Genomic DNA, 15344 nt, shown 5'->3' with positions numbered 1-15344 from the left:
AAGATAGTAAAGTATTCGTTTCCCTGTGAGTTTTATCCGAGATCACACAAACACTGTAGTTTGATGAGGCAACTTTATTTTTTACGTGTTAATTGTATCAAAGTGTCAGTAATTTAATTACCAGAAGTTTTGTAGGCTACGTTATCCAATTAATTCTTAGAACGAAAAAATAGTTTATGCGAATTCATTAGTTTCTCATAAATATTTCTGTTATTATACCTACACCCTCAATAACTAAGGCAGGTTTGATAATAGGTTAATCTACCATATTTCTAGTAAGAACAGTTTCATACTGTACAAATGCATTATGTATGTAAAAATATTTTTCATCACCTGAAAAAGCTTGGAATAGAAATAATTATGGGCTTTTGCGCACGAAGCGCACAGGAAGTGGGGCTCTACTAGTGTATACATAAATATATATACATATATACTAGTGTTTTTCTGGTCTTTAGTATTTTTTGGTCACATATGTATTTTTGATATGGTGTTTGCGGACCTCGTTTCTGTTATTCTCAGTCGTATTATTTTTATCAAGACACCCCACTGTCTTACCGTTTTTCTACATACTTGATTATTTACTTTCGAATACATATTTTTTTTATGAATATATTATTTCATGCCTCTCAGGACGCAAATAGATGGACTTTATACATACAAATAACTTTTAAATAATATATTTTTATATCTTAAGATAAGATCATAAATGAATGTATATAAATTCTATTACAATTCATGGGTAACCCTAAACCCTAAATTTTTGGTGCCCTAAGCTTTTTTTTGGTAGCATTGTAAGTAAGCTATGTATAAAATTTTATTACTTTTTTTTTTTTGTATATTATAATACTAGTAAATCCATAATTTGAAATAATATTTAGTTTTAGAATAATACAGATCTCTGAAATAATGCTCTATTGAGGAGACTCATTATTATAGGTCGACTTACAAAACTAATCGAGTAATTTGATTAATATTTATTGTGCTGTTGGATGTATACATGTTAGTAAGGAAGTTCTGTAGTTCTTTGTATTGCAAAATAAATTTAATGGAATGTAATAGTCTTCTCTTTTGAAGGTTAGAAATTAATAATATATATATAAAGCTTGAAGCGGTAAGTTTATTTGAAAACTGTTTTCTCATCCCCATCAACATTTTATCAAGAGTAATAGAATTCTTTATACTGATCGTATCATGAAATGTGAGACGTGAATGGGATCAAAAAAAACTATTTACACTATTACTCAAGAAACATTAGGATTTAGAAAAGTTATCAAAATGGGAGATATGTACCAACACTCCTCTAAAGAAGTATGGAACAACGAATGATTGTGGGGGTTAGTGCAAAGGTGTGCAGGATTTGGGAGCCCCCTAGTGTATATATATATATTTATATCGCCAATTCTCCAATACTCTATCTCAAAATAAGAGTCAAAAATTTAAAATAACCACTTTATTTTGAGTCTTTAATTATGACTCATGTAATTTCATACTTAAACTTAGTTTGGATACACACACAAGTCACAATCTCCAATATTTTCTGATTTTAGAATAACTATAGCTCTACATTCTGCTGTTACAGGTTTGTTGTACCGATGATTTTCGTAGTTTTGAAGACGTTCTATATTTGTAATTTAGTTAACACGTGTTTATTTTTTTGCACATGAATTTTAAACGTTTTTCTACAAAAGTGAAGTCATCGTGTATGTATATTGACTGTAAGAAAGGTTATATTATGAGAATTCGTTATAATAGATCTAAATGTTATGTGACAAACTTGACCTTGAATTGTTAAATTATAAATAGCCTTTTTTTACTTGCGACATCGGTACTAAATGATGCAAAAGAGAAAAGATTATTGTAATATCAAATAAAATATCTAAAATCATAACCGTTTAGCAATATTTCCTTTAATTTATTATCATACAGACTTACAGCAGGTAAAAATATTCTTCCACGTTTACAAAAATTAAATTGTTGTCTTTAACTCTGCTAAAATATTGCAGAGCAAAATTAGCATTTCATAATGATTTGATCGCCAGAATTGCTCGTTTTTATAAATTTTTGTTTTTTGTGTATAACATTTTTATTTGTATCTGTTTCTTTTTTTTGATACATTTTTTTCAAACTATTATAGTTTGATCTTATTTTACTATTTGTGACATTAAAAATTTTTTGTTTCTTATTAAAAATTGTAATGTTTATGTTATCTTTGAAACTTCCTTTTTTTGAAATCATAATACTTAATTTTCGTTCAGAATTTCTTTTAGATTTCCTTGACTATTTCTATCAGGAGATATAGGATGGAGGAGTTGAAATAAGCTAAAACTTTTATAGAAGCTCGAAATCCCACGTTGTTACAATATTATTTGTATGGAATTTGTTATCGTCTAAACAGTAAAATTTTCAGTCCTATACTTGATGCTGAAAGATCAATCCAACAATTCTTTTTGCAAGCATATATAATAGTAGGAAACAACAGGATGAACTTTTTTGTAACTATCAAAAAGTATTAAGGTATGAATGTTACTGATATCTAGTAGATGATATAATACGTAGTGCATAAGACCAATAATAAAATTTTGAAAATAATAAAGTAGAAAACATTTTTGTTTTATCTTAATCATACGTTGGTGGCCCAAGATAAATACAAAAACATTACCAAGATGCATTGGCAATAATGCAAAAATTAACAAAAACAACACCCGATTTATTCATTACTGTTACATGTAACCCTAAATGGGAAGAAATGAAGCAAGTTTGAAAAAATTTTTCTAAAGGTACCACTTCTACTAACATACCGAATATTCCTATCAGATCTTAGTGGATGAAGTCATTCGGTATTTAACTTACTAGTAAATGTTGTAAATAAACAAAAAGTAATGTATGAAAAAAATAATAGGTTAAAGCTACAGAAAACTCGAGGACAGCTTTAACGGTTTGCTTCAAATAAATCAAAACGACAACTTTAAAAAAAAATTCGCTATGTTAAAATATTCAAATACTACTGTTTTAATTCATTAACAAAAACTTGGGTGAAACGAAAAAGAGTTTAAAATCATTTAACAATAGGTCAACTTAATTTAACATAGTGTTCCTTAAATACTCGGAGCGTTAGTTGAAAACTTATTCTAATCGCATTAATGGGGCAGAATCTTTAAAAATGGTGAAAACAGTTAACGAAATACTTTATAGTACATTTAAAGATGCTGCTTTTGCTTTCATTTAAGTGGAACACGATTTCCAAGTTGATAATATTTTTAAAGAAGCATGTAACGTTATGCTGTCATGCTAATTGAGGAAATTTTTGGCGGGGTTTGTTATGTCTGACGATATTTGTGGCAAACATTTATGAGAAAAATTTTTAACATTTTTCATTGAAAATTAAAAAAAAAAATAAAGAAAATAATTTTTTATTACAGCTTAATTCAATTTCCAAATTTTAAAAGAATCATGTAAAGATTGAACCACTAGAACCAACTTTATCAATCATTTCCGAAGATAATAAAGAAAACTAAACAGTTGTAAATTTAGAAACACACTTTAAGGTCTTTTTGTTAAGTTCAAAAGTGATTAAAAAAAGAATTTTTAATGACATAATTGAAAGTGCAACAAAATTATTTTTAGTTAATGGTCCTAGAGGTTCTAGAAAAAAATGTATGTACAAAACATTAATTTGTTATTTTTTCCTGATAAAAAAGAGTTATTTCTACGGCTGGAACTGGAATAGCTTCAATTTTAATACCCACGGGAATGACAAGTTATAAACATTTTGATTACTGCTAGATATGACTAACACTGAAAATTCTTTTTTAGAATATGAATCTGATAAAAAAAATTACAAAGTCGATGTAGTTATTTGAGAAAAAGCTTTAATAATCCTTAAAAAAGCTTTGAAAACTGTCGATGAAACATTAAAAGACCTAAGTAATAATAGCTTGTCGTTTAGTAGTAAATTATTCATTTTAGGAAGTGACTTCAGGCAAATACTTCCAGTGGTTAAGGATAGAAGTTAAACTTGAATATTTAACGACACTATAGAATACTTATTCCTATGGAGAAACTTTAAAATTTTTAAATTATAAAACAAGATGCGTTGCATAAATGAAGAATTTGCTCCGTTGTTAATGAAGATTGGTAATGGAACAAAAGAATCGTTTAATATTCTTAAGGAATGGAAAATTGATAACATTTGCAAAAAAATTTATGAAGATCAAGATGTTATAAAAGATGACTTTAACAAAATAATTTTAACAACTTACAGTAAATTATCTTACATCTTAAACAACAAAATTCTAAGTTTAATTAAAGTAATCGAACATACGTATTACAGTATAGATTATGCAAAATATGAATGTAGTTATTGCTCATATGATAGTATAGATATCAACTTTCCAATTGAAACTCCTAATAACATTCGTAAAGGCTTACTACTGCATGTTTTAAATTTGAAAGTGGGTGCAACTCTTATATTAATAAGAAACTAAAGTGTATTTAATTATATTTAATGGTTTGTACAATGGTATTAGACTTTACATAACTAATTTATTTAAATATAGTATTGAAGCAGAAATAATAACTGAAGAAAACTAAGGCAATAAAGTTTTCATACCAAGAATTACATTATATACGGGTAATAATTTATCTTTGTCGTTCATATCATACAGAAAACATACGGCGACTTAGCCTTAGTGCTGTCGCGGTAACCCGGTAAAAAAAAACAAAAAAACAAAAAAAAACGTATTTTTAACATTTCGTAACAGTTTAACACATTTTTTTTACAATAAAATCTTAACAGTAGTGATCAAAGAAAGTAAGACTTATTAGACTATTAATTATGTAACTTAAAAAGAAACCGACAAAACTGATTGCAGTATTTATGTAAATGTTCGAATCAAATATTTCCATTCCCTTAGTGAAGGTCTACCATCTCACAAATTTAGTCTTAAAATTAATGTCATTATGTTTAATAAAAAAACTCATGTTTTTCAGAAGGACTGTGTTATGGTACAATACTTAAAATAACAAAATTATTAAAGCATGATATTAAATCTTAAATAATTGATTGTAGGAAAATTGAACATACGATTTGTATTTCTAGAGTAACATTTATTACAGAATCTTTTTTATCTTACCTTTTATAGTATACAGCAAACGGTTTGCTTCACAATTAGCGTTTTCGATGATCATTATTAGCTTACAAGGTCAAAGTTTTCATAAAATAGGTTCATATTTAAGAAAACTTCCGTTTTTATGAATCATTATACATTGCTTTATCATGATGTAAAAATGCTTAATGCAAATATATTCGAAACGAAGTTGAAAATTTTCTGGATATAGACAATATAAGATAAGATAAAATTTTTGATTAATAAAAATAAATTGTTACATTAAGTTTCTAAATTTATTTTAATATATCATAACATTAGACTTTAAATAAAATTTAATAGTATTATTACGTTTTTCATGTTTCTCTAATTATGTAAATAAAAAATACTACTTTTCTAAGTTGTTTTTTAACAAAAATTTCTTTGATTTTTGACAGAACTATTTAAAATAACACTCACAACATGAAAAGCATAGTAAGTTTTTTTTATATAGTGCATTCTAAGTAAGTTGAATACGCATAGTACACATTTACTTGATGCTAATGTGTGGAAAATTTTAAAGTACACAATCTTTTGACCGTGTTAATACAATCCGAATATTTAAGCTATATGCTTATATTATTAATTAGCTTCATCATTTCGGTCTATTCGTCAAAATAGATGAAATTTTGAACGCTACATACTATAAAATAGGTAAAATTATAATTGAAGAAAAAATTAGAAAAAAGTTTTCGTTCTAAGAATATCTTTGCATATTACAAATCTTTCTCCAATGCCGTTAATTTTGCATATAACTTAATTCTCATTTTTTTTACTTTCGCCATGACTATTAATAAATCGTAAGGTCAAAGTTTTAATAATATTGATTTTATACTTACTAAATCTTTTGTTTTCCTACGGTCAACTGCATGTAGTATTGTTAAGATGCAAAAAGTAATTCGAATATAGAAAATATTGTTTTCAAAGAATTTTTTTGCTGTACAATTATTTTGTACCAAAATTTGTATTCAATTAACTGAATTTTGTGTTTTGCAGATATTTAAACGATTTTCTACAACAGTTGAAGTAACATACAGATGGATAAAGTAGGGGTAAGAATAATTACATTTCAAAACCCGTACTTTCTTTTTATTCTGCTTTCCAAATTAGAAAGCGGGAGTAGAATAATAATTCTTTGTGGTTTGATAAGGCTCTATAATATGGCTAGCAAAAGTTAGCCATATTCATAGGATGAAATGTTCCCTATCTTTATATTCTTATAATTATGAAAAATTTAGGTACGTAGATCAATGATAATGTAAAAAAAAAATTTTCTTCACCAAGAACTTTATACGTACTTATAAAAATGTTTAATGTTAGACTTACTATATATTAATATATGTAAGAGATGAATCATTATGTAGTTTTATGTATGTTATAATTACGTATAAAGTCGATATAATTGCATCTTGGGTGGTGTGACAAAATAGTAAAAAAATTTAATTCTAAAAACAGTTTTTTCTAACATGATCAGAAAGTTTGTTTGTGTAATAAATTTTTTTGTAAAAACTATGGAAAAATATTTTCTTACAGAAGAAGTGAAGCAGGAATTGTATTTGTTTTAAAAGTGTCTACGCAGAGCAGAAGAGCAGTAAAGGGCAAAAGTAATCTTGTATCAAATTTTATTGGGTTAAAGTTACGGAGAAACGATACGAATATCCCTTATTTCGTGAAGTGTGACAGGGATAACATGAAAAAGCAGTGGGGTGCAGTGAAAGGGTCGTGTGGAATACTCCACCTGTTCAACTATATAATATAGTACGACAGTAGTTTAATAAGAAGAAAACTCCACTTAGCTCTTTACTGACGTCCCAAAACTATTTCTTTAGCAGCCCTTCCATAAATTAATGACAAATCCTTTGAACTTCTGTGTTATTATAATGCAATAAGAAATTAAGCCAATATTTGCCAAAACTCTTACGCCATGCCTGCGACTGCCTCTTCACTACTGCCATACAATTTTTTTTATACCTTCAGTACCTTTTACAAACGTTTGATACAAAAATAACCATATTATACTCAGGCGCTCTCGCTTCTTACAAAATAAGTTCTTTGTTATCTGATAGAACATTTGTATAGTTTTTGATAAAAAATTTGAGTTTTTGAATTTAATTTTCTTATTACATTTAAGAAGTAATACATTCACTATAATAATTACTTATAAATTCTCTGGAACAGTATGAACTTTGTAAGTGATGAAAAACAATTGCACATGATAAGAGTAGTTAGAAAGATACTTAACTAGACTTCATAAAAAACAAAGAAGAAGATTGTTTGAACCTTAAAAAACTTCTTTTTCTTTAACGGGTGTCGTTTCCAGTCACAAAGCTTGCTATTTGAAAAATACTCACGAGGCTGCCTTAGAGACTCATTATTATTCGAATGTTGGTAAGGCCACTTACGTGGACTTTATTATAACGTAGGGTATGAGGACGACTGCTTCGTGGGCAGGAGTGGGGAGCTTCGAATAGTGAGAGGAAGTGTGGGGGGGAGTCGGCTGTCACCATTGAACATCGATGAGTACCCTGTGTTAGAGGCTCTGGGCAAGATAAGATAGTGCTTCTGTTGAATTTTGAGCTGCCACTGGAGCTGGTGCCGCTGGTGGGTGGCTGAGCAGTGATTCACAATAGTCAAGATGAGCTCGTAGCCAGTGTACTGGCAAGAGTGTGTAAAAGAGGGAGAGAGTTGACACATTGACATTTTAAGTGGTATTATATAATGGTGAATATTGTACATAAAAAGCGCTCTTGCCACTGCCGTAGTGTATGTTTCGTCGAGCGAGTGAAGACCTAGCATTGGCTAAAGATTGGATGATCCAGATGGATGATTTTGAGTCGTCACGCAGTCCCTCTTACACACTAAGAGTTAATTAATTATGTTAAACGATTAAAAATAATGAATAATAATAATTTTAATCATTAATAATTAGTAAAATAATACCTCGGATGGTAAAAACACTTACCAGGAAATTAAACACTTAATAGGAAAATTATTTTGGTATTTGCGAGGAAACTACCTCTCAAGCCGAAGGCAAGGGAGGTAACCATGCAGAGGATATTAAAATACTTTTCCTGTGAGTAGTACATGCGATTCTTAACCCGGGAGGAATGTTGCACTTTGCTCCCTGAAAACAGATAATGAAGTCATACTTTCAACGAGGGTATGAGAAAAACAAATGTAACTTCTAAATTTTTATCCTCTTGATAAATTTTTTGTTTGTAAATAGTTTGCTTCTTTACTTCTACAGTTTTACATAATTGTATGTAATTTTTACATCTTCTTACGTCTTTGTACTTTTCTTTTTTTTTCTCCTTACCCTTTTTTCTCTTAATACATCAATGACTGTTTCTTTGCTACTTTGACGTTATTATCTTTACCTAGCACTATTAATCTATTTAAGTGAGATGATTGAAACATCAAACTGGCTTACTGTTGTCTTGACATTAGTACAAAAACCTTTACAACGTTACAAACATGTGACAAGTCTCATACCTTCTGTTCTTTATCTATTTTCCTTAAAATGAGGTAAAAAAAATTTTTCCTTTGTTTCTTAGTATATGATACTTTGTTTTTGCGTTGTATTTTGCCCTATAATGATTACTTTTTTTGAATCCATAATTTTTCTTCACTTTATAGAAAGAGAGAAATGGTAAGGGACTTAGTCAAAAAATGAGTTGAGTTGTGGTAGGTGTACATCAGTGGGACCAAGATATTTTTTAACTAAGTTAAATTAACAAAAACAATGAAGTGGTTATCGCTCAGTTAGTTAGGGGATAATGTAAGGCTGCTCTAGTGAGACAAGGGTTTGATACTCGGTCAGATCAACTTAAAAAAAATAAATCTGCTTGGAATTTGTTCTCGACTCTTAAGGTTGACACTACACGTCAGAGTGACCTGGAATATACTTTGTCGGCACTATAGGTATAGAGGAGGGGCAGAGCCACTGTTAATGGTTGGGTAAGGCTGTAAAGAAGAGTTTGGAAGAGTTACTTGGGATAGAAGTTATGGGATTCAGATGGGTAATGGGAGATGGAATAACGGATTTTACTGGTTAGGCTTATAGGATCGATACTTTTTATACCTAGGTGGTAAAGGATGTCTGTAAAAAAAAATAATTGCAACAGCAGACATATATCTCTTTTTGTGTTTAGAACAGTTAAGTGGTATGTGATCATAAGAAGAATTTCAGAAGAAGTAGGAAAATTGTAGAATAATGAACACAAATTTTTGTAATTCATACAGTAATGTATATTATTAATGATTATATCTTACTCGATTAAGAAAGTTTTTTAAATTGATTATAAGTATTAAATGTAATTTATAATTTTTTAAATAATTTTAAAATTATAAATGATATTTTTTATTCATGAGCATGGCTACCAGTAGGCTTTTAGAGAAACAAGTGTAAAACAAAAAAAACAAAAATTTTTCACTTGTCAAGTACACAATGTTACGTCCAACAAAGAGACGTGGTTATAAAAAAAATGAATATTAAAAATAAATTTATGTGTTTACCTAATCAAACATTTGTCCTTGAAATACAATAAAGTATTTATTCTAGTTTTGATTAAAACAGTGAGTAGCAGCAAAAATGTGAAGTTAAATCTATAATTTAAGGTGCTTTTTAAGACTGGTTGCGATACAATACTTACAAATAGTGATTCAACTTCACCATGTCTAGGCATTTTCTTGCCTGATGTCTAAATAAATAATTTGGTAGTGAAAGAATAAGACTTGATGCTCAACATCAACATATCGTAGTTAAAACTCACAATGATGAAAATAAGTTTTTAATCATCAAAGACATTCATATAACAAATTTAGTGTCTCTCTTCATGCTCTCAACTTTCACAACAACCATCATTTCATGTATGCTGATTGTTTAGAATATATCATAATTGTCATTTGTTTGGTATAAAAATTCGTATTGACTTCTTGTTTTATAGTGAATACATGCTAATTATTATCGTCTACTATTATCATCAAGTATTTTTACGTTTTGTTTCAGAAGTCTCAATATTTGGTGTTGAAGGATGTCATCTACACAATGAATTACGACAGTCATATACGGACTCCCGACATGCAACACTTAAAACTTGAAAATGTATTTAGATTAATAACTTTTGAAACTAATGTAATTTCAGATGACTCTTAAGAATTTATATAACTACAATGAGAGCAATTTTTAAAATATTGTAATTAAATATTTTACTCCAAAAATTTTAAATTAAAAAGATACTCTGTATTTTTTTTATTTTTTTTATCTTGAAGATTTAAGATTTCATACAACAACAAAAAAATATGTTGTACATGTAAGATTGTATAAATTAAATTGAAATGTCTTGTTAAGACTTATGAAAAGTTTAAATATCATAGAATTTGCATTGAAGATTTTCATAAAATAATAAAAAAATAAAATTTTCAATTTTATTGAGTTTCAAATGATACAGTTTTTTAATCAGAAGACATACGAGACCTAAATAATCATAGTGTTAACTAGTGTTTTGTAATGAATAAAAGAAGTTAACTAAAAACCTTTTTCGCATGCATGTTAAATCCTTGATTTCATGTATATTAAGAGATCTGTACCAACAAGGGTAAAGTTATATTACTTAACACAATGAAATCTACCCCCGTAAATCAGTAAATCAATATTTGTATCATTAATTGTAATTATTAATTTTTTTTTTAATACTCTGGAGGGACAGTTATAAACTTTGTAACGATGTTGTAAGTAACTTGTAACATGTTGAAATGCTAATCCGTTAGAAAATAACTGCTAATGCTCTGTTTAATTGCTGATTATGAAAAAATATGAAATATATAGCCGTGTAATATTATTTTTTGTTTTCCACAAGATGTATCCTTTAAAATGATACTAGTAAATTTTGTAGATACCATAATTAATGTTATGTATTTTTACAAAGTAAAATGTATAAAATTTAAAGTCAATACAAACTTTTAAATAAGTGAAAATTAACAGTTATTTTGCATTATAAGAGTGCACTTAAACTCACTTAAACTACTTAAACACTTAAACTAAGAGCGTACTCCAAAAAGAATAATTCACGCTTACATCTTCAACAAAGTGGATATCAGTATTGTAAAATTTTAATCAGTGTATCTGTAATTAGGACATCAAATAAAAATTATTTAAATACTTATGGGAACGTTGATATGAGTTCTTCGTTAAAATTAAATCGTTTTACTAAACCATAATTCAACATACTTAACTGCATGCATTGATATTATGTCATTCCCTACCTTTACAATTATTTACTATGCTTAATTTCTTTGCGAAGCCACGCAGGTAATCTTACAAATCTGAAAGTTGTCTTTTACATCCAGGTTATTTTTTACTTTAATCAGGTCATTGTATGTACAAAAAGTATTTGGGTTCCTGCACAACTCTGGAAAATTCTCTCTCCCACACAACAAATTTTGAATAATTAAGATATTAAAATATCATTTTTATCTTTACATTAGCAACAATATAATAATTCACATTAAGTGTTCTTTCTTCTGTTTAAAAATATTCAATAAGCAGTATTCGTAATGCTGTTTAAAACGTGTGAATGTAAAACTAGTAGCCTAAATCATCTATTCAATAGCAAAATTTTTCAGTTTATTACCTCATGGTTGTTTTTTTCAAATCTAAGATTATATTTAAATATGTTTGCAGTAATTGAGTGCATGGTTTTGTAAAGTTAATTAAGTTTTTTACTATTAATGAAGTTAAAGTCGATACGCCAAATAATTATTTTCAGATGTATAATAAAACTTTGTGAATTGATTTATGTGTTTCATTTTGGCAAGATTTCCAATTTTCATTTTTCTTTGAAACATGTCAAAAAACTGAATTATAACCATAACATTGAACTAAAGTGTACTGTGTACTTACCAAAGAAGCAAATTTCGCGCTAGAGGAAGTTCCACAATTTTCATAGGTTATTTAAAAATGGTGTATTTTCATCCTTTTTTTGAAATATGAGTTTCTAAAATGAATTATGATAAGTTAAACGTTTGTTTTATTTTAGTAAACTAACTAAATTAGTCATTATTGTAAGTAAATTTTAAAACATATTCTTATGTTAACTTTTGAAATATCTGGAGCGATAAAAAGTGATGAAATTCTATATTTTTTCAAATAAAATGAGCATCTGTGTGTATGTACATATATATATATATGGAATTACCGTATTCAGAGACGGAACTTTCATTATAAAGGCTTTCTTGTGAAAAAAAATTTACATATCTGTATAATCGTATGATTTGATGTATAAAGTAATTAATAATAAGTATTACTATTGCATCGCAGCGATATGGTATTTGGCACAAAAAAATGAAAGTGTGAAACTTTTATGATTACGAGATGGGAGTTTAAAAACATACGACGTTTTTTATAATTATAAAATTTTTAGTACAAAATTAAAGGCCGTCCTGTTCTTCAATAATGTAAAATTAATTTTTTACCAAAATTCAAGATTTTCAAGATGAATGTCAAAGTTATAATATGCATGAAAAATTTTTTAATCCGGGCATCCCTATTTTTTTTTAATGCAAGAATTTATTAATACAGTGCCTTAATATATAAGTTTCTTTTATGTTTTCACTTGTTAAAAGTCTAATTTTTAAGATGCATTGTGTACATTTGAAAAACTAAATTTCTTAAAAAAAAATAAAAAATTGTAAGAACTAAACTTTGACAAATAAATAATAAAATTGTTAACGATCAAAAATTGTTTGCCATACAATGTTTTTAATGTTTGCTTGGTTCTCTAAATCATTTAATATAAATATATTCTCAGGATTTTCACATTTTAATACCAATACTTATAGTTGACCATAAAAAAACAATGTTTTTTTGTAGTAAAATCTTAATTTATCAAAACTTTAACCTTGCGATTTATTGATTGTCATGGAAGAAAAAATTACTATTGGAAACTGTTTTCTGTATACAATAAACGGTTAAGATAAATTATTACTGGTATTTAACGTGATACTTAAAATAAAAACTTTATTACCAGACTTTCACTAGTTATTATTTTATTCTTCTAAATTATATTTAAATAATTTTTTCATACGTTTTTTAGTGCCATTGCACAACCCATTAGATATACTCAAGTTTCTTATTAATATAACAATAGCATCTACTTTTAAATTTATAACATGTAGAGGTAATCCTTTATGTATATTTTTTAAAGTTTCTATAGAAAAATTTATGTTTGTATTTTTATTAGTGCGATCACTACCTTTATATTTTCATAATCTATGCTTTCATAAGTATGTTCTTTTCCTTTAATGTAATTCAAAATTTTATTATTTAAAATGTACGAGAATTCGTTATGAGTTGTTAGAATTACTTTGTTTAGGCAGCTATTTGTACCATCTCCATAAATTTATTTACAAACATCATCGGTTTTCCATCCCTGTGGAATTAAAAACGACTTTACTGTTCCATTTCCGATGTCCATTAACAATAATAAAAATTTCATATCTATTTACCGCATATAACTTTTCAATTTTATAATTTTAAAGTATTTCTATAGAAATGAATACTTTATAGTTTCACTAAATATAGAACTTTCACACTCATGCTTTATCACTGGAAGTATTTGTCTAAAATCACTATCTAAAATAAATCATTTTCCACCAAATGGAATATTATTATCACATAAATCTTTTAAAGTTTTATTCACTATTGTCAAAGCTTTTTTAGATATCATTGAAGCTTCGTCCTACATGATTACATTTACTTCGCGTAATTTTTTTTTATTAGCTTCGCATTCTAAAAAAGAACTCTTAATGTTATTCAAATCTAATAATAATCAAAATGTTCTATGACTTGTCATCTCTTTAGGTAATGTAATGAAAGCAATTTATGTCCAAACAAAAAAAAATTAATGTTTTGTTTAAAAATGTTTTTCCAGAATCTCTTGGACCATCAATAAAATATAATTTTGTATCACTGTTAATAATTTCATTAAAAATTATTTTTTTATCACTATTTAGGTTAACTAATAAATCCTTAAAATTTGTTTCTAAATTAATTACAGTTTCATTGTCCTCAATATTTTTAGATTTTACTGTTTCATTTGGTTTTGGTAGTCCATAATCTGTACATGATTGTTCTTCAAATTTAAAGATTTCATTGAAATGTAATGAAGCATTGTTTTGTTTATCGTCTTTTAAATCTTCAATAAAAAATTGTTTGAGTAATTCCCAAATATACTTACCACAAACGTCTTCAGATATTCAAAACCATGCGTAAAATTTTGTCAGTTGATACGGCAGCATAACGTTTCAAGCTTCTTTAAATATTTTATATATTTTAAAGTCATGTTCAACTTAACCTATAGCAATAGCAGTATCTCTAAACGTACTGTAATGTATGTTATCAACTGTTTTCAAACTTTCGAAAGATTCAGCTCCACTCGCCCGATTTGCAGATACTAAAAAAAAAAAAACACTCATAGTCCTTAGGTGACACTATTTTTAGTCACCTTATTGTTAAATTACTTCATTCGTTAATTATTTCTCTTCTAATTCAAGTTTTTACCGTCAAATTTAAACAGTAATATTCTGGAATATTTACTTATTTAGTTTTTTTGCGAAACTATCTATTTTATTTCACTTAAACCAAGCCGTTAATGCTATTTTGGAGTTTTCTATTGCTTTAAACAAATTATTTTTTTGAAAAACTAAATTTTGTTTATTTTTAATATTATTGCTAAATTAAATACAGAATGACTACGCCCACACAGAAGGAACTCTTGCAATTGCTATGCTGCTTTCAAGGGGCTTACGTAGCGGCCATCTACATAATCTGATATTTCATAAAAAATTTCTATATCGTCTTTTTTATCACTCGTATTTGTTTTTGTTATTTTACGTGATGCTCTATCTTTTACCTTATAAATATAATCAAAAATGTACTTTATACTTTAAACAGATGTACAATACTCAACATTAATGTGGAAATTACATATGGTTAACAAAAATGGATTGTATGGTACTACCATTGAATTATCAACTAAAATTTTTTCATTACTATTTTTAATTCTATGTATGTGATTATCACATCTATCGTCACTTCTTTTGTAATTTGGGTATCCATTTTTTGTAAAAACTGTATGATTAGTGAAGTTTTCCGGAAACTTTTTTGTACAAATTTTTTGATGACTGGTAAGACGTGGACTA

At 27.4% G+C, this 15344-nt stretch overlaps 1 protein-coding gene across 1 annotated transcript in view; it reads left to right on the top strand.

Annotated features, from left to right (window-relative positions):
• Eip63E (cyclin dependent kinase Eip63E) overlaps positions 1 to 11099 on the top strand; it is a 331847-nt gene extending 320748 nt beyond the window's left edge. The window contains exon 7 of the mRNA XM_089597237.1: positions 10153 to 11099. Within this exon, the coding sequence (XP_089453363.1) occupies positions 10153 to 10244 (92 nt within the window). The 3' untranslated portion in view covers positions 10245 to 11099. The remainder of the gene's footprint in view (positions 1 to 10152) is intronic.
• The last annotated feature ends 4245 nt before the right edge of the window (positions 11100 to 15344 follow it).

This window comes from Copidosoma floridanum, unplaced genomic scaffold, assembly GCF_036245765.1.
Source record: "Copidosoma floridanum isolate Cflo_tuat_1 unplaced genomic scaffold, Cflo_Japanese_pri ptg000031l, whole genome shotgun sequence".
NCBI classification, from domain to species: domain Eukaryota; kingdom Metazoa; phylum Arthropoda; class Insecta; order Hymenoptera; family Encyrtidae; genus Copidosoma; species Copidosoma floridanum.
The sequence above is the reverse complement of the archived record's forward strand: the minus strand, read 5'-3'. Positions and strand labels throughout refer to the sequence as shown.